The sequence below is a fragment of the Salvelinus alpinus genome, chromosome 3, assembly GCF_045679555.1.
Source record: "Salvelinus alpinus chromosome 3, SLU_Salpinus.1, whole genome shotgun sequence".
NCBI lineage: Eukaryota > Metazoa > Chordata > Actinopteri > Salmoniformes > Salmonidae > Salvelinus > Salvelinus alpinus.
Window position 1 is genome coordinate 9812911 of NC_092088.1, and position 21728 is coordinate 9834638.

General features: G+C 43.6%; 2 protein-coding genes across 5 annotated transcripts; both read left to right on the forward strand.

Annotated features, from left to right (window-relative positions):
* The first annotated feature begins 441 nt into the window (after positions 1-441).
* LOC139569987 (uncharacterized) lies at positions 442-5252 on the forward strand. 3 transcript variants are annotated; one of them, XM_071391402.1, is made up of 10 exons: positions 445-2270; positions 2358-2534; positions 2625-2686; positions 2769-2855; positions 2943-2984; positions 3053-3224; positions 3304-3339; positions 3438-3992; positions 4274-4385; positions 4480-5252. In XM_071391402.1, exons 1-7 carry the CDS (start codon positions 2207-2209, stop codon positions 3315-3317), a joined length of 618 nt encoding a protein of 205 aa, XP_071247503.1. In that variant the 5' UTR covers positions 445-2206; the 3' UTR covers positions 3318-3339; positions 3438-3992; positions 4274-4385; positions 4480-5252. The 3 variants fall into 3 exon arrangements, with proteins under 3 accessions (XP_071247500.1, XP_071247501.1, XP_071247503.1); XM_071391399.1 differs by having other exon boundaries at positions 442-2270; positions 3053-3339; XM_071391400.1 differs by lacking the exons at positions 4274-4385; positions 4480-5252 and adding an exon at positions 4062-4215 and having other exon boundaries at positions 442-2270; positions 3053-3339.
* Positions 5253-6708: 1456 nt separating this feature from the next.
* On the forward strand, positions 6709-13330 carry LOC139569988 (oocyte zinc finger protein XlCOF6-like). 2 transcript variants are annotated; one of them, XM_071391403.1, is made up of 3 exons: positions 6709-6999; positions 7289-7469; positions 7646-13330. In XM_071391403.1, the coding sequence occupies exons 1-3, from the start codon at positions 6829-6831 to the stop codon at positions 9058-9060; spliced, it is 1767 nt and encodes a 588-aa protein (XP_071247504.1). In that variant the 5' UTR covers positions 6709-6828; the 3' UTR covers positions 9061-13330. The 2 variants fall into 2 exon arrangements, with proteins under 2 accessions (XP_071247504.1, XP_071247505.1); XM_071391404.1 differs by having other exon boundaries at positions 6718-6999; positions 7676-13330.
* The last annotated feature ends 8398 nt before the right edge of the window (positions 13331-21728 follow it).

The window sequence follows — 21728 nt, forward strand, 5'->3', positions numbered from 1 at the left end:
GCAGCTATGTTGACACTGCCATGTTGATCTGAGCTTTACTGTTTGAAAACCACTACAGTGTCCGACTTTCAGCTGTTGCAGATACACCTCCCCTGACTTGACTCGCTGACTTTCATCTACAGTCGGCTTTGTTAGGCTTACTACCTGTATGGCAGTTCAAGACAACTGAATTTAGACTACCAAACGCCAAATGCCTATTTAGACCCAATCCCCATGTATTCAAAGTAAGTTACTAAATATAGTCCAGTTTGTAGCACTCTATGCAATGGCCTTTAAATTATTTGTAATTTAATGTAGTGAGCTTTGAAATGATTGATGTAGGTCCATTTTAAACTGGTTAACATTTTTTAATATATTGATAAATGTAGTATGATAAACTTAAGAAAATATACATTTAAATTTGTTTTAAACTTTTTGACAATACTAAAATACCAACAAAATACCAACAAGTCTCAAAATGTATAGGTAGATGCAAAAATGTGAGTTCAGCCTGTGGTGCCTGACCTTAAATACTTATGACCAATTTGTATGTTTAATGTTCAAATTCCACAAAATGAAAGGCCCTTGATAGGACCGCATTATGTATTATATAATATGCTCTTCATGTTTAATTCTAGAATCGGCATAAAGAAAATATGCTTTCCCACTGATGACGTATTTCCACCGAAGAACGGGTTGCAGATAACATCAGGACGTGATGACGTTGGGCACACACAACATTTACTTTTTCACTTAAGTTTTCCATGAACCAAATTAAAATCTAAAATTCAATGTGTTTCCATCACATTTTACTCTACCGATGGTTTTGTCACAAAAATTTTCCGTTTTAAATAACCTACTCTTGTCTTGGCACTCGCTCTCTAGCCAAAAGCTTGTAGATACAGTGTGGGTAGTATGTGTTGGCAGACTAGTCTACATGGGGAGATTATTATGGATAAAAGCGAGTCTTTTTATTTGTCAAATGGCAATCAAGCATCCAGACCCGGTGCCAGGATAAAGTGACTATGGGACACTTTGGGGTTCTTGCATTGGAATTATATTGAATTCTGCTTATATCACGCTATACCAATAGAAACATAAAATTCAAATGCAGAGACTGTTATTATTGAGTGTTTTTGAAGTATAGGCCTTCGAGCAGTAATAATGACAAAGATTCAGCAGGAGGCTGGCAGATAGCGGTGCCAATGAGTTTGGTATTTATTTACACAGAGCTGATGTTTCAAAGATGGAGATGACAGGCTATTTACAAATATATGTATATACAAAATTCTGACTTCAAAAGGTCAGCATTCAAAGGAAAAAACTCTCCTCAGGGCAAATCTGTTTTAACCAATAAACCACAGGCTCAAATACAGCCTCCCCTTGAGTTACCCAAACGTGAACTAACTACTAGAACATCCCCAAACCGTCACATAAATACATTTACCCAGAACCTATTCTTGTCGCGCAAACCTGGGGCCTGTTGCACAAAAGTAGAATTAAGACATCCGGGATAAATGACTCAGCTGAGCTCAATGAAGCCAAAACATGTGCGTCCAGGCTTAATTGGTTGCACAAAGACCAAGCCAGGATGAGCAGACACGGATTCATTAAGCCAGGTGAAACCAATCCTGGATAGGTGCGCGCTCACGGCTCACTCAAATAGACCCCGCCACAGATCACAGATTAACTGATTTACCATGGCAACTAGAGCCGCGTACTTTTCCCCGTCGGAAGCACAAATCCTCATGGAGGCATACGAGGAGGTAAAAGATATAATTAAGAAGAAAGGCAACACCGCCACAGTGATAAAGCAAAGAGAAAAAGCGTGGCAAAGTATTGCAGACCGCCTGAATGCGTAAGTAGTGCACAATTACACACTCACCGCTCCGCTGAAACATCACAATTACAATTCAAATATTTAATTCACATCTCCAAAAATGCAGTTGTACTGTAATCATGAAACGGTTAAATTTTTAATTGAAATGCACTGCAGATATGAGTGAAATTGTGTAAAGTAACTCCATCACACTGTATAAAGCTATGATAAATTTTTTGATATTTTTACTGAAAACAAGACAAAAATACCAAGTAATTTTTTGCAGTGTGTGTGTGTGTGTGTGTGTGTGTGTGTGTGTGTGTGTGTGTGTGTGTGTGTGTGTGTGTGTGTGTGTGTGTGTGTGTGTGTGTGTGTGTGTGTGTGTGTGTGTGTGTGTGTAGATTAAACATGAACGGGCCAAAACGGACATGGCAGCAGGTCAAAATCAAATACAAGAACATTCTGCAGAATGGTATGGTCCCTGACTAATATTTAACAAAGCACAAGCATATATTGTACCCAGAAGGTGCCTGCTCACACATTGTCTGTACTGTTTTAGCAGTGAAAAAGAATACCCACAGACAAGGCACGGGTGGTGGGTCACCAAAGGCTGACCTTACCCCAGCAGAGGACATGGCCTTGGAGCTAAATAAAGGCAGGCCCGTCTTAGAGGGGATCCCTGGGGGGAAAGAGACGAGCATAGGTTCCTCCCAAGATGCCACCCGCTTCATTCAAGGTATGTCCTTCCATCTCTACATGGGATACAACCACATTCATATTGAATCAATTTGGACTGTCTGACTTTGGTTTACCTATTGCCTTGCAGTGTCTGGCAGCACTGTGTTCCTGTTAGAGCCACCAGCACAAGCACCAGACGATGCTGATCCAGTGAGTACTCCATCAAAGGCATACTGTAGGCCTGGCATGTCTTGTCTACTAGCTTCAATATGAATCCGATTAAATGTGATAGGGTGAAGGCCCCAGTGCAGCAGCAACAGCACATGATGGAGACGATGATGAGGAGGAGACCATCTCTCTGGATTCCAGAAGGCATGAGGTATCATGTTAAGACTGTGAAAGTACTATTTACTCTACAATGGTGAGGAGTCCTCATCAAAATCAAAAAATCTAATTTCTTTTACAGGACCCAGATGCTATACAGTGGGAAAACCAGCCTGGCAACATAGTGCGTATTAATAAAAGGACACCACATCCTGCCAAATTCCAGCTGCGCTAATTGTATTGTGTTCACAGAGCTCACAAGCTATCAGAAAGTTGTATGGCAACCACCTCCGGCGCCAAATAGAACTGGCAGACATAGACATTCAGTACAAGAAGAAAAAGATGGAAAATCTTGCACTGGAGTCCGAAATAAAAAAGAGGACAATTAGGAAACTGGACCTTGAAATAAAAAAACTTGAGGGAGGTGAGATATGCCTTCAATGTACACTGTATGCTAACTGTAACACAAATGTATTAATCATTATTTTTCTTTCCTCCCCCAGCTCCAAGAAGATGACACAGCTCAAAATAAAAATTAGGTATATTCTCGTAAAGTCAAGTGAGCCATGACATATGAGCTCTTATTGTGAGCACACAGGACGGTGGCATCTTTCTAAGGTTTTTTTTATTTTCCCAGCAATCAGTACAACCAAGTCATCGTTATAAGGCATCGCCCTCTTTTGCCCACCCCCCCAGCACCAGGTGTGGCCACTAGCCTATATGAAGGCCCAAAATTGTGTGTTCCTTTCTGCTCTGACAATGGCATGCCCATTCGTGCGAGATGTGGTGGATGAAGAAGCACTTGTGCTGAGGAGAGCCTTCAGGCGAGAAAGGGTCTTCAGGGACCGGTTGGACCCACTGGCCTTCCCTGATGACCATCTATATGAAAGATACAGGTTTTCTGCAGATGGCATCAGGTATCTATGCAGACTACTGGGTCCCAGGATTAAGCACCGCACTGCACGGAGCCATGCACTGAGTGTGGAGCAAATGGTTTGTGTGGCCTTGCGCTTTTTTGCTAGTGGAGCCTTCCTGTACTCAGTGGGGGATGCAGAACAGCTGAACAAGGCCACAATTTGCCGCACAATAAGGAGTGTGTGTCTGGCTATCAAAGCATTAGCAGATGTCTTCATCTCCTTCCCTGGCCACAGAAGACTCTGTGACATCAAAGAGGAGTTCTATAGGATTGCAGGTAAGAGGATCTACAAATTACAGGACAACTGTTAACACATAGTAGGATACTCATTACTTTGTGTGACAGGTTTCCCCAATGTCATTGGTGCAGTGGACTGCACACACATAAGGATAAAAGCCCCCTCAGGTGCCCATGAGGCCGATTTTGTGAATAGGAAATCCTTTCACAGCATTAATGTTCAGGTGAACATAACTTTTTGATATTGTCCATTGACGAACACTCTGCATTGCCAGTGATGTGCATTGATTGGTGTAATATTCCTCATCTTATGATTTCAGATGGTCTGCAATGCTGACTGTGTGATCAGCAATGTTGTGGCAAAATGGCCTGGCTCAGTCCATGACTCCAGAATCTTTCGGGCCTCTGAAATCTATCAGTGCCTATCACAAGGTAAGCCACACAACCCCTATTTATAACCATCATGGCTGTGTCAAGAATATCACTGTGTTTATGAGGTAGTAATGATGAGATTTTGTGTTGACAGGTGAATTCTCTGGTCTGTTGCTGGGAGACAGGGGGTATGGCTGCCAGCCTTTTCTCCTGACACCTTTCACAGACCCCCAGGAAGCACAGCAGGCCTACAACCATGCCCATGCCAGGACCAGGGCCAGAGTTGAAATGACCTTTGGCCTCCTGAAGGCACGCTTTCACTGCCTTCACAAATTAAGGGTCAGCCCTGTTAGGGCATGTGATATTACTGTGGCTTGTGCTGTCCTCCACAATGTGGCCTGCCTGAGGAAGGAGAGGGCCCCCAGAGTGCCACCAGCCATGGACTGGGACAATCCGGCAATCTTCCCTGATGACGACAGTGGTCGGCTGCTGAGGGACCAATATGTGTTGAATTATTTTAGTTAGTATGTGTGCTTTCAATTTTGGTTAAATATGTCCTGCGGTGGCAGAGGAATTTGGTTTTTTTTGGGTTCGTTTTTTGACGAATTTGGCCTCTTATGATGTTTGTGCGGTATACTGTGTGTAATACAAGGCTGCAGGGAGGCTACTGCATCCATTCATTTGTCTGTTCAGTTGATGTGTATGGATTTGTCCTGCATTTATTTTAGTGTGCAGACATGCAGGGTGTGTTATATACAGACCTTTGAATGTGTATGTATCATTTTGTATAATATGCTTGGATTCTGTGCTTTCCATCTTGTAGAGTCACTGTGACTTCAGTTTCGAAAGGAGCTGATGGTTTACCTGCTTTGTTTTGTCCTTATTCAATAAAGGAACATAATGTTACACATTGTGTTTTTATATTCATATGGAATGTGTATTTGTTTATATGACAGAGTACTAGGGCCACACTGAAGAAAAAGGATAAAGTCATACATTTATGAGGCTGGTTCTTTCTGCAGAAAAGCTACATATTGTTTTTACAGTTTTGATACTTATGACAATGTGATACTTAATATTCTGGCACATCAGCATGTCTTTGTTTATGAAACCATACTGAAGTACAATTTCACGAAATGCCCCACATCTGTCATTTTAACAACTGTCCTCCTTTAAAACAACTGGTTACAATATTATGACTTGTGTTTTTTTCCCCTCTGTGGCCCTAATATTCTATCATTTTATATATAGCCTTATAGTCTATGGGAAACTGTAAATTATCTAATGATAGCAACATCATCTAAAAATCATTTTTCATCCAAAATCATTGAAATTAATGATCACAAACGTTTAAATAATAACAGTGGGTCTAGTTATATGTGATAACAATGTATATTGAGCAGTGAAATAACTATTGGTTTCCATTTGTGGTGACTGCTGACTGACATTAGGGATGAGATTAAATAGATCCTGGAATTTAGCCTGGTCTGGAGCAGGCTAGCTCCACAGAATAAATCTCCATGGTAATTTATACCATAACATATCCTCCTGCCCCCTATCCATCTTTAGTGCAACCGGATTACGGATCAATTGAGCCAGGATCACCAAGATATCCTGGCTTAATCCCTTATCCTAGTTTTGTGCAACAGGCCCCTGGTATACTGTTACTATTCGCGTGTGTTCACACAACATTAATGGCGAAACCAGACACACACTCTCCAAACAAAGACAATGAAGAAGTGACGAGTAAAGTGGTGTCGCCCAGTTTGTGAGCTCTCAAAACAACGTTTCCACTTGGAGAATGAGAATGGTATGAATGTATATTACATTTACTGAATAATCAACATAACCAAACATTCTAAATTAATGGGGTAATATGTTAGTTTCGGTACAATTTTACAAATGCTTACAGATCATTTGTTCTTTAGACATGGTGGAATCTTTTTGTGTCTGTAAAACTAATTATCCGAGAAATGGCGGTGGAAACGCCTTTATGCTCAACTATCGATATAATAACCATCATTTGGAAGTAACCTCCTCCTCTCACTACGACTCGGGGAATACATGCAGTTTATTAGGCTACAGATGATATAAATTACGATTAACTTCACAGTAGTGAAAGTGCACGGTGAACTTCATGCACCTTTCCAATAAATATCAAGTTTCTTATTCTGGTGACATGACGATCGATGCTAGTTTAACAGGTGTTGTGCCGAAAAGCTACCCCCTGCCAGAATCTATGTTTAATATAACAAACATACATTAATTATTAATTTCGGTTGCCTATCCTGACGTGAAGTTTGTTCTATAGAAAGTATTTGACTCTGATGTGTGCCATAGAAAATATTTGACTAGCCACAAAATTAAGGAAATTAGAAGGGGTTAGGGTGGGGAATTTCGACAAGGCCATTTTCTTGCCGCTTGTTTCCTTTCGGGCAATAATACAGAGTAGGACCGGAAACAGTTGACAGCGAATAGGAAGCTAACTAGCCGGCTAGCAGTCATGTCGAGCAAAAATATATTTCAGACAGAGTTATCCCACATTATGGGGTTATACGTTGAAACAACGGTTAGGGAGATGGGGAGACTCCTCGACGAGTGTGCTGCTGTTTTGGAGAATGAAGAGAATAGTTTACTGAAGAGAGAAATGGAGCGTGTGAACACAACCAACACGGTGAGTCCATCATTAGCCCTACTGCCGCCAGTATTATTATTATTATTATTATTATTTACATCGTCTGTAATTTGTCACGACATCAGGAAGAACTATGCCGTCTAGGGGTCTCAGCGATAGAACATTATCAAACCAAAGATGATCCCCTTTCAACTGTGATCAAACATAACTTAGCGAGCTAACAAACGTGAAGATATTTTTTCAGATATTCTAGAAACGAGGCAGTGAGTTTATGTTGAATGGTCAGTGACGTTATCCGTATTTCAGTCAGTTGTTCTCAATCTTTCAGATACATTTTGCGTCATTCATGGAAGTGTTGAGTGAAGGCTTGATGGAGAAAATGTCACTGCTGATGATGGTGGACGAAACGGAGGTAAGAGCTGTGGAGAAGACTGGTGAAGGAGGTGAGAGCTGTGGAGAAGATGGGCGCTTCAGTCGTGAACTAGCAACACAAAAAGTAGCAGTAAAGGGTGAGTAGCTTTTATTTTGATTTTTTTTATTGCTGGTTGTTCCCAGTACCCATTTCAAACAGAACATTTCAATTTCCTGTGTAAATTCAATAATATCACGACAGTGTTATTATTATATATATTTTTTTACAATCAGATGGTTTATCCTACTGTTTTTTTTTTCTGCATGTGCACAGCAACAACCAAGATGACCCTCTCTGTTACAGATGAGGTGTCTTCTTCTGAGTCTGACAATCAGGACGAGGACCTTGACCTTGCCCCCCTGTCCTCACCTTCATCGGACGAGGAATGCCTAATTGAGGTTGATCCCAGTCAGCATGCTGACCCATCTGCATCAGACCCAGATAAACAAGGCCCAGCTAGGGATGATGTCCAATGTGGGGATTCTGCCGCACACCAAGGACCCCTCACCTGTTTCCATTGTGGAAAATGTTTCAAGAAGAAAGGGTTTCTGACGAGACACATTCAGTCCCATACAGAACCCTACAGCTGTTCTCCATGTGGGAAAGGTTTTGATCTGGCCAAGCAGCTTGAGGAACATTCCGTTAAACAACGCATAGAGAACACCTTCAGTTGTAACGACTGCAGTGCCGTGTTTCACCGTAAATGTACTTTGCAGTCCCACTTGAAGGGTCACCTAACGGAGGAAACGGTCACATGTACAGTTTGTGAAAGAAAGTTCCTAGGGAAAAAAAGACTGAAGTGGCACAAGTGCAATGGACGGAAAATATTAATCTGCTCATCCTGCCCAGAGATCTTAAAGACCAGAGAAGGGTTGTCTTATCATGAGGAGACACATTCAGGGGAGAGGAAATATAGCTGTGAAACATGCAGCAAAATGTTCTTAACCACTGTATCCTTAAAAACCCATATGATGTCTCATAAAGAGAAGGATCACAGTTGTACTGTATGTAGCCAACGTTTCAGCCTTGCACCTGCTCTCAGAAAGCATATGTTGGTCACCCATCCTGGAGAAATGCCTGAAAAACATTGCATCTGCAGTGTGTGTGGTAGATGTTTCGCCAAAAGGAACCATCTGTATAAACATATGAGGACACACAAGGAAGAGAGACCGTTTTCTTGCGACGTTTGTGGCAAGAAGTTTAATTCTTCCGGTAATCTCAGCAGACACAAGAGAACTCACACAGGCCAGAAATTGTATTGCTGTGACCTTTGTGATAAAAGCTTCACCCAGTCCGGAACCCTGAAGACGCATAAACTAAACACGCACACCGAAGGTGAAGAAAAGCCTTCTTTCAAGTGTGAGATTTGCGGGGATGTTTGTTCAAGTCGTTATACTCTAAAGAATCATATGGTCACTCACACAGGGAAGAAACCATTTCATTGTAGCGTTTGTGGGAAAGGTTTCTTTAGCAATCATCTTCTTAAAGTTCACGGTCACATTCACACAGGGGAGAAACCATTTGAGTGTGATCAATGTGGGAAGAGGTTCAGCCAGAAAAGCCATCTGAAATATCACGAGCGTGTGCACACCGGTGTCAAAGCATTCGTGTGCGACGTCTGTGGGAAGGCCTATGCTAATAGACAGAATCTGAAGCTCCACAAGTGCAGCGCTTCTGCAAAATTGTAGTTCTTTAGCGCCACAGCTAATTAACCATTTTTATTTTTGAATGGACTCATTCATTCATGTTCCTCCATGTGAAGTGAAAATACAAAGGAAAATTATTTGTCGTTCCTGTTGTTATGACTGTGCTCCATTCTGTGTCCTAGCACCAGACAGACGGTGCAGTAGCTTGCTCTTTATCACAATGTCACCGTGGGTCACTGTGAATGTATTGATCCTGCTGATTCTAATAAGAGACCTTCATATTGTTGGAGTCTCTTATTGATTATTTGTTGTTGTGTACTCATTATCAATCAATATTTCAGCTCAATTTCCCAATGTCATCCGGTCGGCGTGTGTCTTGTTCACTGAGGTTGTTATGAATTTAACTTTCTCAGGCTGATGTCTGTTTGCTTTGATATCTAGATGAGATCAATGTTTTCCTGCTTAAATATACTTTTTTTTGACAATCAACAGAGAAATCAGATGACAGCATTAGTGATTTTTACCCCAGCATCATTGGTTAGGCTTTAGATCAAATGTATTTATATAGCCCTTCTTACATCAGCTGATATCTCTAAGTGCTGTACAGAAACCCAGCCTAAAACCCCAAACAGCAAGCAATGCAGGTGTAGAAGCACGGTGGCCCGGAAAAACTCCCTAGAAAGGCCAAAACCTAGGAAGAAACCTAGAGAGGAACCAGGCTATGAGGGGTGGCCAGTCCTCTTCTGGCTGTGCCGGGTGGAGATTATAACAGAACATGGCCAAGATGTTCAAATGTAAATACATTTCCAGCATGGTCAAATAATAATAATCACAGTAGTTGTCGAGGGTGCAACAAGTCAGCATCTCAGGAGTAAATGTCAGTTGGCCTTTCATAGCCGATCATTGAGAGTATCTCTACCGCTCCTACTGTCTCTAGAGGTCGACCGATTTATGATATTTCAATACCGATACCGATTATTGGAGGACCAAAAAAAGACGATACCGATTAATCGGCCAATTTAAAAAAATATATGTATTTATTTGTAATAATGACAATTACAACAATACTGAATGAACACTTATTTTAACCTAATATAATACACCAATAAAAATCTATTTAGCCTCAAATAAATAATGAAACGTGTTCAATTTGGTTTAAATAATGCAAAAACAAAGTGTTGGAGAAGAAAGTAAAAGTGCAATATGTGCCATGTAAAAAAGCTAACGTTTAAGTTCCTTGCTCAGAACATGAGAACATATGAAAGCTGGTGATTCCTTTTAACATGAGACTTCAATATTCCCAGGTAAGAGGTTTTAGGTTGTAGTTCATATAGTATTTATAGGACTATTTCTCTCTATACCATCTGTATTCCATATACCTTTGACTATTGGATGTTCTTATAGGCACTTTAGTATTGACAGTGTAACAGTATAGCTTCCGTCCCTCTCCTCGCTCCTACCTGGGCTCGAACGAGGAACACATCGACAACAGCCACCCTCGAAGCAGCGTTACCCATGCAGAGCAAGGGGAACAACTACTCCAAGTCTCAGAGCGAGTGACGTTTGAAACGCTATTAGCGCGCACCCCGCTAACTAGCTAGCTATTTCACATCGGTTACACCAGCCTAATCTCGGGAGTTGATAGGCTTGAAGTCATAAACAGCGCAATGCTTGAAGCACAATAAAGAGCTGCTGGCAAAACACAAGAAAGTGCTGTTTGAATGAATGCTTACGAGCCTGCTGCTGCCTACCATCGCTCAGTCAGACTGCTCTATCAAATATCAAATCATAGACTTAATTATAACATAATAACACACAGAAATACGAGCCTTTGGTCATTAATATGGTCGAATCCGGAAACTATCATTTAGAGAAGAAAAAAACGTTTATTATTATCGCATATACCTTGACTCTGCATGCAATGAACGCAAGAGAAGTGACACAATTTCACCTGGTTAATATTGCCTGCTAACCTGGATTTCCTTTAGCTAAATATGCAGGTTTAAAAATATATACTTCTGTGTATTGATTTTAAGAAAGGCATTGATGTTTATGGTTAGGTACACGTTGGAGCAACGACTCCTTTTTCCGCAAATGTGCACTGCATCGATTATATGCAACACAGGACACGCTAGATAAACTAGTAATATCATCAACCATGTGTAGTTAACTAGTGATTATAATTGATTGATTGATTGTTTTTTATAAGATAAGTTTAATGCTAGCTAGCAACTTACCTTGGCTTCTTACTGCATTCGCGTAACAGGCAGGCTCCTCGTGGAGTGCAATGAGAGGCAGGTGGTTAGAGCGTTGGACTAGTTAACTGTAAGGTTGCAAGATTGAATCCCCGAGCAGAATCTGTCATTCTGCCCCTGAACAAGGCAGTTAACCCACCGTTCCTAGGCAGTCATTGAAAATAAGAACTTGTTCTTAACTGACTTGCCTAGTTAAATAAAGGTGTAAAAAAAAAACTGCCAAAAATACAGATTTCCGATTGTTATGAAAACTTGAAATCGGCCCTTTGCCCTAATTAATCGGCCATTCCGATTAATCGGTCGACCTCTACTATGGACCCTGGTTGAAAAGCGGTGCACTATACAGGAAATAGGTTCCCACCTGTAAAGGGAAAGGGGGAAACTGAAATTTGTCTTCTGTATTTAACCCAACCTCTCTGAATCAGAGAGGTAAGGGAGGGGGGGCTGCCTTAATCGACATCCGCGTCTTCAGCGCCCGGGGAACAGTAGGTTAACTGCCTTGCTCAGGGGCAGAATGACAGATTTTTACCTTGTCAGCTCTGGGATTTGATCCAGCGACCTTTCAGTTACTGGCCCAAAACTCTAACTACTAGGCTACCTGCCGCCCCTACACTCTAACTACTAGGCTACCTGCCGCCCCTACACTCTAACCACTAGTCTACCTGCCGCAGTCCATGTGCTGTAGTGGGTTTGATTTCACTAGATCCAATTTCATATCTTCCTATTGTGTCCTCCTTCTATGGGACCGGCTATATGTAGCTGCACAGAGGGAAATTATTAAAAACGAACTACTTTCTCAGACTCTCTGTGACACCGTTTCTATGAACGGAACACACAGAGGCAGCAATTTTCGGTGATACCAATTACTCCACCGAAGACATAAAAACTAGTGCAGCATAAATACTGGAGGCTGAGACAGGAGGGGTCAGGAGACACTGTGGCCCCATCCGATGATACCCCCGGACCAGGCCAAACAAGCAGGATATAACCCCACCCACTTTGCCAAAGCACAGCCCCCACACCACTAGAGGGATATTTTCAACCACCAACTTACCATCCTGAGACAAGGCCGAGTATAGCCCACAAAGATCTCCGCCACGGCACAACCCAAGGGGGGGGGGTGCCAACCCAGACAGGAAGATCACGTCAGTGACTCAACCCACTCAAGTGACGCACCCCTCCTAGGGAAGGCATGAAAGAGCACCAGTAAGCCAGTGACTCAGCCCCTGTAATAGGGTTAGAGGCAGAGAATCCCAGTGGAGAGAGGGGAACCGGCCAGGCAGAGACAGCAAGGGCGGTTCGTTGCTCCAGAGCCTTTCCATTCACCTTCACACCCCTGGGCCAGACTACACTCAATCATATGACCTACTGAAGAGATGAGTCTTCAGTAAAGACTTAAAGGTTGAGACAGAGTCTGCGTCTCTCACATGGGTAGGCAGACCATTCCATAAAAATGGAGCTCTATAGGAGAAAGCCCTGCCTCCAGCTGTTTGCTTAGAAATTCTAGGGACAATTAGGAGGCCTGCGTCTTGTGACCGTAGTGTACGTGTAGGTATGTACGGAAGGACCAAATCGGAAAGGTAGGTAGGAGCAAGCCCATGTAATGCTTTGTAGGTTAGCAGTAAAACCTTGAAATCAGCCCTTGCCTTAACAGGAAGCCAGTGTAGGGAGGCTAGCACTGGAGTAATATGATCAAATTTTGGGGTTCTAGTCAGGATTCTAGCAGCCGTATTTAGCACTAACTGAAGTTTATTTAGTGCTTTATCCGGGTAGCCGGAAAGTAGAGCATTGCAGTAGTCTAACCTAGAAGTAACAAAAGCATGGATGCATTTTTCTGCATCATAGATAAAAGTATTCTGTATAAATAATGCATAAATCATTGACTCTGTATTCATTTATCCTCCAAGTTACACTGTATTATCTCTCTCAGCGTGTTATGAGTACAATGGGATTCTATAAGATCTCTGGCAATATATTATACTGAACAAAAATCTAAATGCAATATGTAAAGTGTTGGTCCCATGTTTCATGAGCTGAAATAAAAGTTTCCAAAAATGTTCCATATGCACAAAAAGCTTATTTCTCAAATTTTGTGCACAAATTTGTTTACATCCCTGTTGGTGAGCATTTCTCCTTTGCCAAGATAATCCATCCACCTGACAGGTGTGTCATATCAAGAAGCTGATTAAACAGATGATTACACAGGTGCACCTTGTGCTGGGGACAATAAAAGGCCACTCTAAAATGTGCAGTTTTGACACACAACACAATGAGAATTTAGAGAATTTGGCCTCACATCCGCAGACCACGTGTAAACTCCCCATCCCATGACCTCCACATCCTGGTTCTTCACCTGCGGGATCGTCTGAGACCAGCCACCCGGACAGCTGATGAAACTGTGGGATCGTCTGAGACCAGCCACCCGGACAGCTGATGAAAATGTGGGTTTGCACAAACTGGAGAATTTCTGCACAAACTGAAGAATTTCTGCACAAACCTAAGAATTTCTGCACAACTGTCAGAAACCGTCTCAGGGAAGCTCATCTGCATACTCGTCGTTCCTCACCAGGGTCTTGACCTGAATGCAGTTCGGCATCATGACCGACTTCAGTGGGAAAATGCTCACATTCGATGGTCACTGACACGCTGGAGAAGTGTGCTCTTCACGGATGAAGCCCGGTTTCAACTGTACCGGGCAGATGGTGTCGTGTGGGCGAGTGGATTGCTGATGTCAACGTTGTGAACAGAGCACCGCATGGTGGCGGTGGGGTTATGGTATGGGCAGGCATAAGCTACGGACAACACACAATTGCATTTTATGTTGCAATGATCTGTACACAATTCGTGGAAGCTGAAAATGTCCCAGTTCTTCCATGGCCTCCATACTCACCAGACATCTCACCCTTTTGAACATGTTTGGGATGCTCTGGATTGACATCTACCACAGCGTGTTCCAGGTCCCGCCAATATCCAGAAACTTTGAACAGCCATTGAAGAGGAGGTAGGACAACATTCCACAGGCCACAATCAACAGCCTGATTAGCTCAATGCGAAGGAGATGTGTTGCGCTGCATGATGCTAATGGTCACACCAGATACTGACTGGTTTTCTGATTTAAGCCCTTACCCTTTTTTAAAGATACATTATCTGTAACCAACAGATGCGTATCTGTATTCAAGTGGAGGCTGCTGAGGTGAGGACTGCTCATAATAATGGCTGACACGGAGCAAATGTAAACCATGTATTTAATGTATTTGATACCATTCCGCTCTAGTCATTACCACAAGCCCGTCCTCCCCAATTAAGATGGCACCAACCTCCTGTGCTGTATTCCCAGTCATGTGATTAGGGACAGAGATTAGGGCCTAATTCATTTATTTCAATTGACTGATTTCCTTATATGAACTGCAACTCAGTAAAAATCTTTTAAATTGTGACACATTGCATTTATATTATTGAATAGAAGGGCCACTGAGCTGGGCAGCCTGGGGAATAGAAAGCCTTACAGCCTGTCTGGCTGCATAATGAGTTGTACGATCTGATTTGTCGAACCAGAAGGTCATCCTTAATAGGAACAAATATGATCAAATACAGACATCACCATGTCAAATCTGCAATAGCTACAACAAACTAAAGTCCTTTTGTTGTCAGTAATCTACTGACCTACTGAGGTCTGCTCTGTTGTAGTCTTCAAGGCTGTGTTTTGATTCAGCAGTGCGGGACGTGGTGCGACTCAGCCCAAAGTACAGTTGACAGTTGACTGACTGGGCCTGTCATAACGGATACAGAGCATTCGGAAAGTATTCAGACCCCTTGACTTTTTCCACATTTACGTTACAGCCTTATTCTAAAATGTATTAAATAAAACAAATTCCTTAGTCTACACACAATACCCCATAATGACAAAGCAAAAACAGGTTTTTATACTTTTTTGAAAATGTATAAAAAATATAAAAATGAAATATCATATTTACATAAGTATTCAGACCCTTTACTCAGTAAAAGACACATTGAAGAACCTTTGGCAGCGATTACAGCCTGGAGTCTCCTTGGGTATGACGCTAGAAGCTTGGCACAGCTGTATTCAGGGAGTTTCTCCCATTGTTCTCTGCAGATCCACTCAAGCTCTTTCAGGTTTGATGGGGAGCGTTGCTGCACAGCTATTTTCAGGTCTCTCCAAAGATATTAGATTGGGTTCAAGTCCGGGCTCTGGCTGGGCCACTCAAGGACATTCAGAGACTTGTCCCGAAGCCACTCCTGCATTGTCTTGGCTGTGTGCTTGTCTTGTTGTAAGGTGAACCTTTGCACCAGTCTGAGGTTCTGAGCGCTCTGGAGCAGGTTTTCATCAAGGATCTTTCTGTACTTTGCGCCGTTCATCTTTCCCTTGATCCTGACTATTCTCCCAGTCTCTGCCGCTGAAAAACATCCCTACAGCATGATGCTGCCACCACCATGCTTCACCATAGGGATGGTGCCACGTTTCCTCCAAATCAGAGTATCTTGTTTCTCATGGTCTGAGAGTCCTTAAGGTGCCATTTTGGCAAACTCCAAGCAGGCTGTCATGTGTCTTTTACTGAGCTCTAGTACCCAGCTTACAAAATGAGGTCTTGATGATGTGTGTTTGCTGAGTATCAACACATGTACAACACGAAGGCTGCATCGCCTACTGACAGATTTGCAGTCCAATCACAGCGTCCCTTCTATTCAGAATAACCATTCCTGCCCACAGCATCATCAGGGGCTGACCGGCCAATCACACGCTAGGGTTTCCGACAGTGGGAACATGGCCGTTAACCCGCGCTCTTTTCATAACCAGTGATCCAAGACCTGTTAGAGGCTGCGTAAAGAGAGACCGACACACACTCACGCAGAGACACACACACACAGGACCTGTTAGAGGCTGCGTAAAGAGAGACCGACACACACTCACGCAGAGACACACACACACAGGACCTGTTAGAGGCTGCGTAAAGAGAGACCGACACACACTCACGCAGAGACACACACACACAGGACCTGTTAGAGGCTGCGTAAAGAGAGACCGACACACACTCACGCAGAGACAAACACACACAGGACCTGTTAGAGGCTGCGTAAAGAGAGACCGACACACACTCACGCAGAGACACACACACACAGGACCTGTTAGAGGCTGCGTAAAGAGAGACCGACACACACTCACGCAGAGACAAACACACACAGGACCTGTTAGAGGCTGCGTAAAGAGAGACCGACACACACTCACGCAGAGACACACACACACAGGACCTGTTAGAGGCTGCGTAAAGAGAGACCGACACACACTCACGCAGAGACACACACACACAGGACCTGTTAGAGGCTGCGTAAAGAGAGACCGACACACACTCACGCAGAGACACACACACACAGGACCTGTTAGAGGCTGCGTAAAGAGAGACCGACACACACTCACGCAGAGACACAGACACACAGGACCTGTTAGAGGCTGCGTAAAGAGAGACCGACACACACTCACGCAGAGACACACACACACAGGACCTGTTAGAGGCTGCGTAAAGAGAGACCGACACACACTCACGCAGAGACACACACACACAGGACCTGTTAGAGGCTGCGTAAAGAGAGACCGACACACACTCACGCAGAGACACACACACACGGGACCTGTTAGAGGCTGCGTAAAGAGAGACCGACACACACTCACGCAGAGACACACACACACGGGACCTGTTAGAGGCTGCGTAAAGAGAGACCGACACACACTCACGCAGAGACACACACACACAGGACCTGTTAGAGGCTGCGTAAAGAGAGTCCGACACACACTCACGCAGAGACACACACACACAGGACCTGTTAGAGGCTGCGTAAAGAGAGACCGACACACACTCACGCAGAGACACACACACACAGGACCTGTTAGAGGCTGCGTAAAGAGAGACACACACACACAGGACCTGTTAGAGGCTGCGTAAAGAGAGACACACACACACAGGACCTGTTAGAGGCTGCGTAAAGAGAGACACACACACACAGGACCTGTTAGCACTTGTATAAAGGCAACCACTAGCAGGCCATGAAGCAAGAACACAAAACTCCACACCACCAACCGGGCCTGCTTTTACCACATCCAGTCCCTAACTCCTGCCTACCTACCTGGCTGCTACTCTGACTCTGTACACTCAATGGGCCATTTGTTCAGACTTTGTTCAGATCCTAGATCTGTGCCCATTGGCAATTATACAATGTAGAAAATAGTAAAAAATAAAGAAAAACCCTTGAATGAGAAGGTGTGTCCAAACTTTTGACTGGTACTGTATATAGCAGATGTTATCGCAGGTGTAGTGAAGTGCTTGTGTTCCTAACTCCAACAGTACAGTAGTATCTAACAATTCACAACAATACACACAACTCTAAAAGTAAAAGAATGGAATTAAGACATATTATATTAGGACGAGCAATGTCGGAGTCCGGAGTGTGTGTGTGTGTGTGTGTGTGTGTGTGTGTGTGTGTGTGTGTGTGTGTGTGTGTGTGTGTGTGTGTGTGTGTGTGTGTGTATGTGTATATATATATATATGTACAGTGGGGAGAACAAGTATTTGATACACTGCCGATTTTGCAGGTTTTCCTACTTACAAAGCATGTAGAGGTCTGTAATATTTATCATAGGTACACTTCAACTGTGAGAGACGGAATCTAAAACAAAAATCCAGAAAATCACATTGTATGATTTTTAAGTAATTAATTTGCATTTTATTGCATGACATAAGTATTTGATACATCAGAAAAGCAGAACTTAATATTTGGTACAGAAACCTTTGTTTGCAATTACAGAGATCATACGTTTCCTGGAGTTCTTGACCAGGTTTGCACACACTGCAGCAGGGATTTTGTCCCACTCCTCCATACAGACCTTCTCCAGATCCTTCAGGTTTCGGGGCTGTCGCTGGGCAATACGGACTTTCAGCGCCCTCCAAAGATTTTCTATTGGCTTCAGGTCTGGAGACTGGCTAGGCCACTCCAGGACCTTGAGATGCTTCTTACGGAGCCACTCCTTAGTTTCCCTGGCTGTGTGTTTCGGGTCGTTGTCATGCTGGAAGACCCAGCCACGACCCATCTTCAATGCTCTTACTGAGGGAAGGAGATTGTTGGCCAAGATCTCGCGATACATGGCCCCATCCATCCTCCCCTCAATACGGTGCAGTCGTCCTGTCCCCTTTGCAGAAAAGCATCCCCAAAGAATGATGTTTCCACCTCCATGCTTCACGGTTGGGATGGTGTTCTTGGGGTTGTACTCATCCTTCTTCTTCCTCCAAACACGTCGAGTGGAGTTTAGACCAAAAAGCTCAATTTTTGTCTCATCAGACCACATGACCTTCTCCCATTCTTCCTCTGGATCATCCAGATGGTCATTGGCAAACTTCAGACGGGCCTGGACATGCCCTGGCTTGAGCAGGGGGACCTTGCGTGCGCTGCAGTATTTTAATCCATGACGGCATAGTGTGTTACTAATGGTTTTCTTTGAGACTGTGGTCCCAGCTCTCTTCAGGTCATTGACCAGGTCCTGCCGTGTAGTTCTGGGCTGATCCCTCACCTTCCTCATGATCATTGATGCCCCACGAGGTGAGATCTTGCATGGAGCCCCAGACCGAGGATGATTGACAGTCATCTTGAACTTCTTCCATTTTCTAATAATTGCGCCAACAGTTGTTGCCTTCTCACCAAGCTGCTTGCCTATTGTCCTGTAGCCCATCCCAGCCTTGTGCAGGTCTACAATTTTATCCCTGATGTCCTTACACAGCTCTCTGGTCTTGGCCATTGTGGAGAGGTTGGAGTCTGTTTGATTGAGTGTGTGGACAGGTGTCTTTTATACAGGTAACGAGTTCAAACAGGTGCAGTTAATACAGGTAATGAGTGGAGAACAGGAGGGCTTCTTAAAGAAAAACTAACAGGTCTGTGAGAACCGGAATTCTTACTGGTTGGAAGGTGATCAAATACTTATGTCTTGCAATAAAATGCAAATTAATTACTTAAAAATCATACAATGTGATTTTCTGGATTTTTGTTTTAGATTCCGTCTCTCACAGTTGAAGTGTACCTATGATAAATATTACAGACCTCTACATGCTTTGTAAGTAGGAAAACCTGCAAAATCGGCAGTGTATCAAATACTTGTTCTCCCCACTGTATATATATAAGAGATAGTCAGAGAGAGTGTGTGTATTTAGCCAGGACCGGGGACACATTATAACGTGACACCAGGTCATATTAAAGGTGAATCCAGAGGAGGAAACGCAGGGATTACCACCCATATCGCCGCACTCCCTAATCTAACCTAATCCACCTCAGTGGAGTTTCCTGAACAAACACAGGCAAGATAACAGATTTATCTGGGATAACAGACGTGTCGTGACCTCGTCTCCCCCTCCCTGAGCTCCTTGTAATCCTCTCTCTCACCAGGAGAGTAACATTCAACAAGGCTAGCAGATGTGTTAGGAGTCCCAGGAAATCAGGGCATACATTTCAGCAGGTAGTAATCCTCCTCTAACTCTTAATGGATATTAGTGAGCTCTGAGCCCTGAGCTTGGAACAGACATTAACCTGCTTTCTACTGAGGCTGCATGGGGTCCCACTGTGTGTGGGTGCATGTGGTGATGTAGGTAATGTGTATGTTGAATTGAAAATTATTCTATTCGTGAACCTAAAGAAAAGTGCTAGTCCTGACCGATACTGCTCTCATGTGTTGGTCAAACTAGTCTAATCCATCCACTATCACTAACCTAAAGAGGTTGGACTCTAGATTCTCTGGGTCTCTGGATCTCTTCACAGAAGTGCAGATCAGATAAGGTGATTAGTAGAGCTCTGCCTTACTGCAGCCTGGAGACTCCATGATAACCTGGCAAAGGGCCTTATGGCCGATTAGGGTCAGCCTAGCCAATTAGCCTCCAGTCTGTCTCTGAGAGCTGAAGGAGATGACGTGGAGAGACATGGATCCACTGGGCTGATAGGAAGGATGGCCATCTACTGGAATAGACGATGACTTTATGAGGTCAGGGAGAAAGGTATATACTGAGCAAGGATGTAGGTAAGGAAGGATGTGAGGAAGGAGGGATTTAAGGAAAGTTGGAGAGATGTGAGGATGGAGGGATGTAAGGAAAGATGTGAGGAAGGAGGCATGGAAGGAAGGAAGGATATAAGGAAAGGATGTGAGGAACTACACTAGTTCTACACTACATGGCCAAAAGTATGTGGGCAAATGCTAGTCGAACATCTCATTCCAAAATCATGGGCATTAATATGGAGTTGGTCCCCCCTTTTCTGCTATAACAGCCTCCACTCTTCTTGGAAGGCTTTCCACTAGATGTTGGAACATTGCTGCGGGGACTTGCTTCTGTTCATCCACAAGAGCATTAGTGAAGTCGGGCACTGACGTTGGGCGATTAGGCCTGGCTCGCACTCTGTGTTCCAATTCATCCCAAAGGTGTTCGATGGGGTTGAGGTCAGGGCTCTGTTTAGGCCAGTCTTCTTCCACACCGATTTCAACAAACCATTTCTTTATGGACCTCGCTTTGAGCACAGGGGCATTGTCATGCTGGAACAGGAAAGGGCCTTCTCCAAACTGTTGCCACAAAATTGGAGGCACAGAATCATCTAGAATACCATTGTATGCTGTAGCGTTAAGATTTCCCTTCACTGGAACTAAGGGGCCAGAACCATGAAAAACAACCCCAGACGATTATTTCTCCTCCACCACTCCAGCCAACGCTTGGCATTGCTCATGGTGATCTTAGGCTTGTGTGAGGCTGCTCGGTCATGGAAAGCCATTTCATGAAACTCCCGACGAACAGTTCTTGTGCACGGTAGTGGAACCCGTCAGTGTTGCAATCGAGGACAGACAATTTTTACGCGCTACGCCCCTTAGCTCTCAGCGGCCCTGTTTATGTGAGCTTGTGTGGCCTACCACTTCGCGGCCGAGCCGTTGTTGCTCCTAGACACTTAAGAGTTGACTGGGGCCACTCTAGCAGGTCAGAAATTTGACGAACTGACTTGTTGGAAAGGTGGTATTCTATGGCGGTGCCACTTTGAAAGTTACTGAGCTCTTCAGTACGGGCCATTCTACTGCCAATGTTTGTCTATGGAGATTGCATGGCTGTATGCTCGATTTCATACACCTGTCAAACGTGTGTGGCTGAAATAACCGAATCCACTCATTTGAATTGGTGTCTACATACTGTAAGGGCTGAATGCAAACTCAAGTTACTGTTCGGCCCATAGTAACGAACGACTTTTGATTGTCATTCATTTATTCACTAAGAATATGATTGAATAAGCCAGCAAATTAGGAATGGCCCTTGGCTTTGTTCAAACAGAAACATCCCAGTTGATTGTTGGACCGTGACCTGTATTTCCCTACAACACAATGAGACCACCACAGCGGATATGATTGGTTTGGAGAGGAATACACCTCCCTCA

What these genes read in the sequence shown, in the direction of transcription:
- LOC139569988 (XM_071391403.1), top strand. Translation starts at nt 6,829, where the DNA reads ATGTCGAGCAAAAATATATTTCAGACAGAGTTATCCCACATTATGGGG. An exon ending in GTGTGAACACAACCAACACG is followed by an intron (nt 7,000 to 7,288) that starts GTGAGTCCATCA and finishes TCAATCTTTCAG; the next exon opens with ATACATTTTGCGTCATTCAT. An exon ending in ACAAAAAGTAGCAGTAAAGG is followed by an intron (nt 7,470 to 7,645) that starts GTGAGTAGCTTT and finishes GCATGTGCACAG; the next exon opens with CAACAACCAAGATGACCCTC.
- LOC139569987 (XM_071391399.1), top strand. Translation starts at nt 2,207, where the DNA reads ATGAACGGGCCAAAACGGACATGGCAGCAGGTCAAAATCAAATACAAG. An exon ending in TGGATTCCAGAAGGCATGAG is followed by an intron (nt 2,856 to 2,942) that starts GTATCATGTTAA and finishes TTTCTTTTACAG; the next exon opens with GACCCAGATGCTATACAGTG. An exon ending in AAAACCAGCCTGGCAACATA is followed by an intron (nt 2,985 to 3,052) that starts GTGCGTATTAAT and finishes TTGTGTTCACAG; the next exon opens with AGCTCACAAGCTATCAGAAA.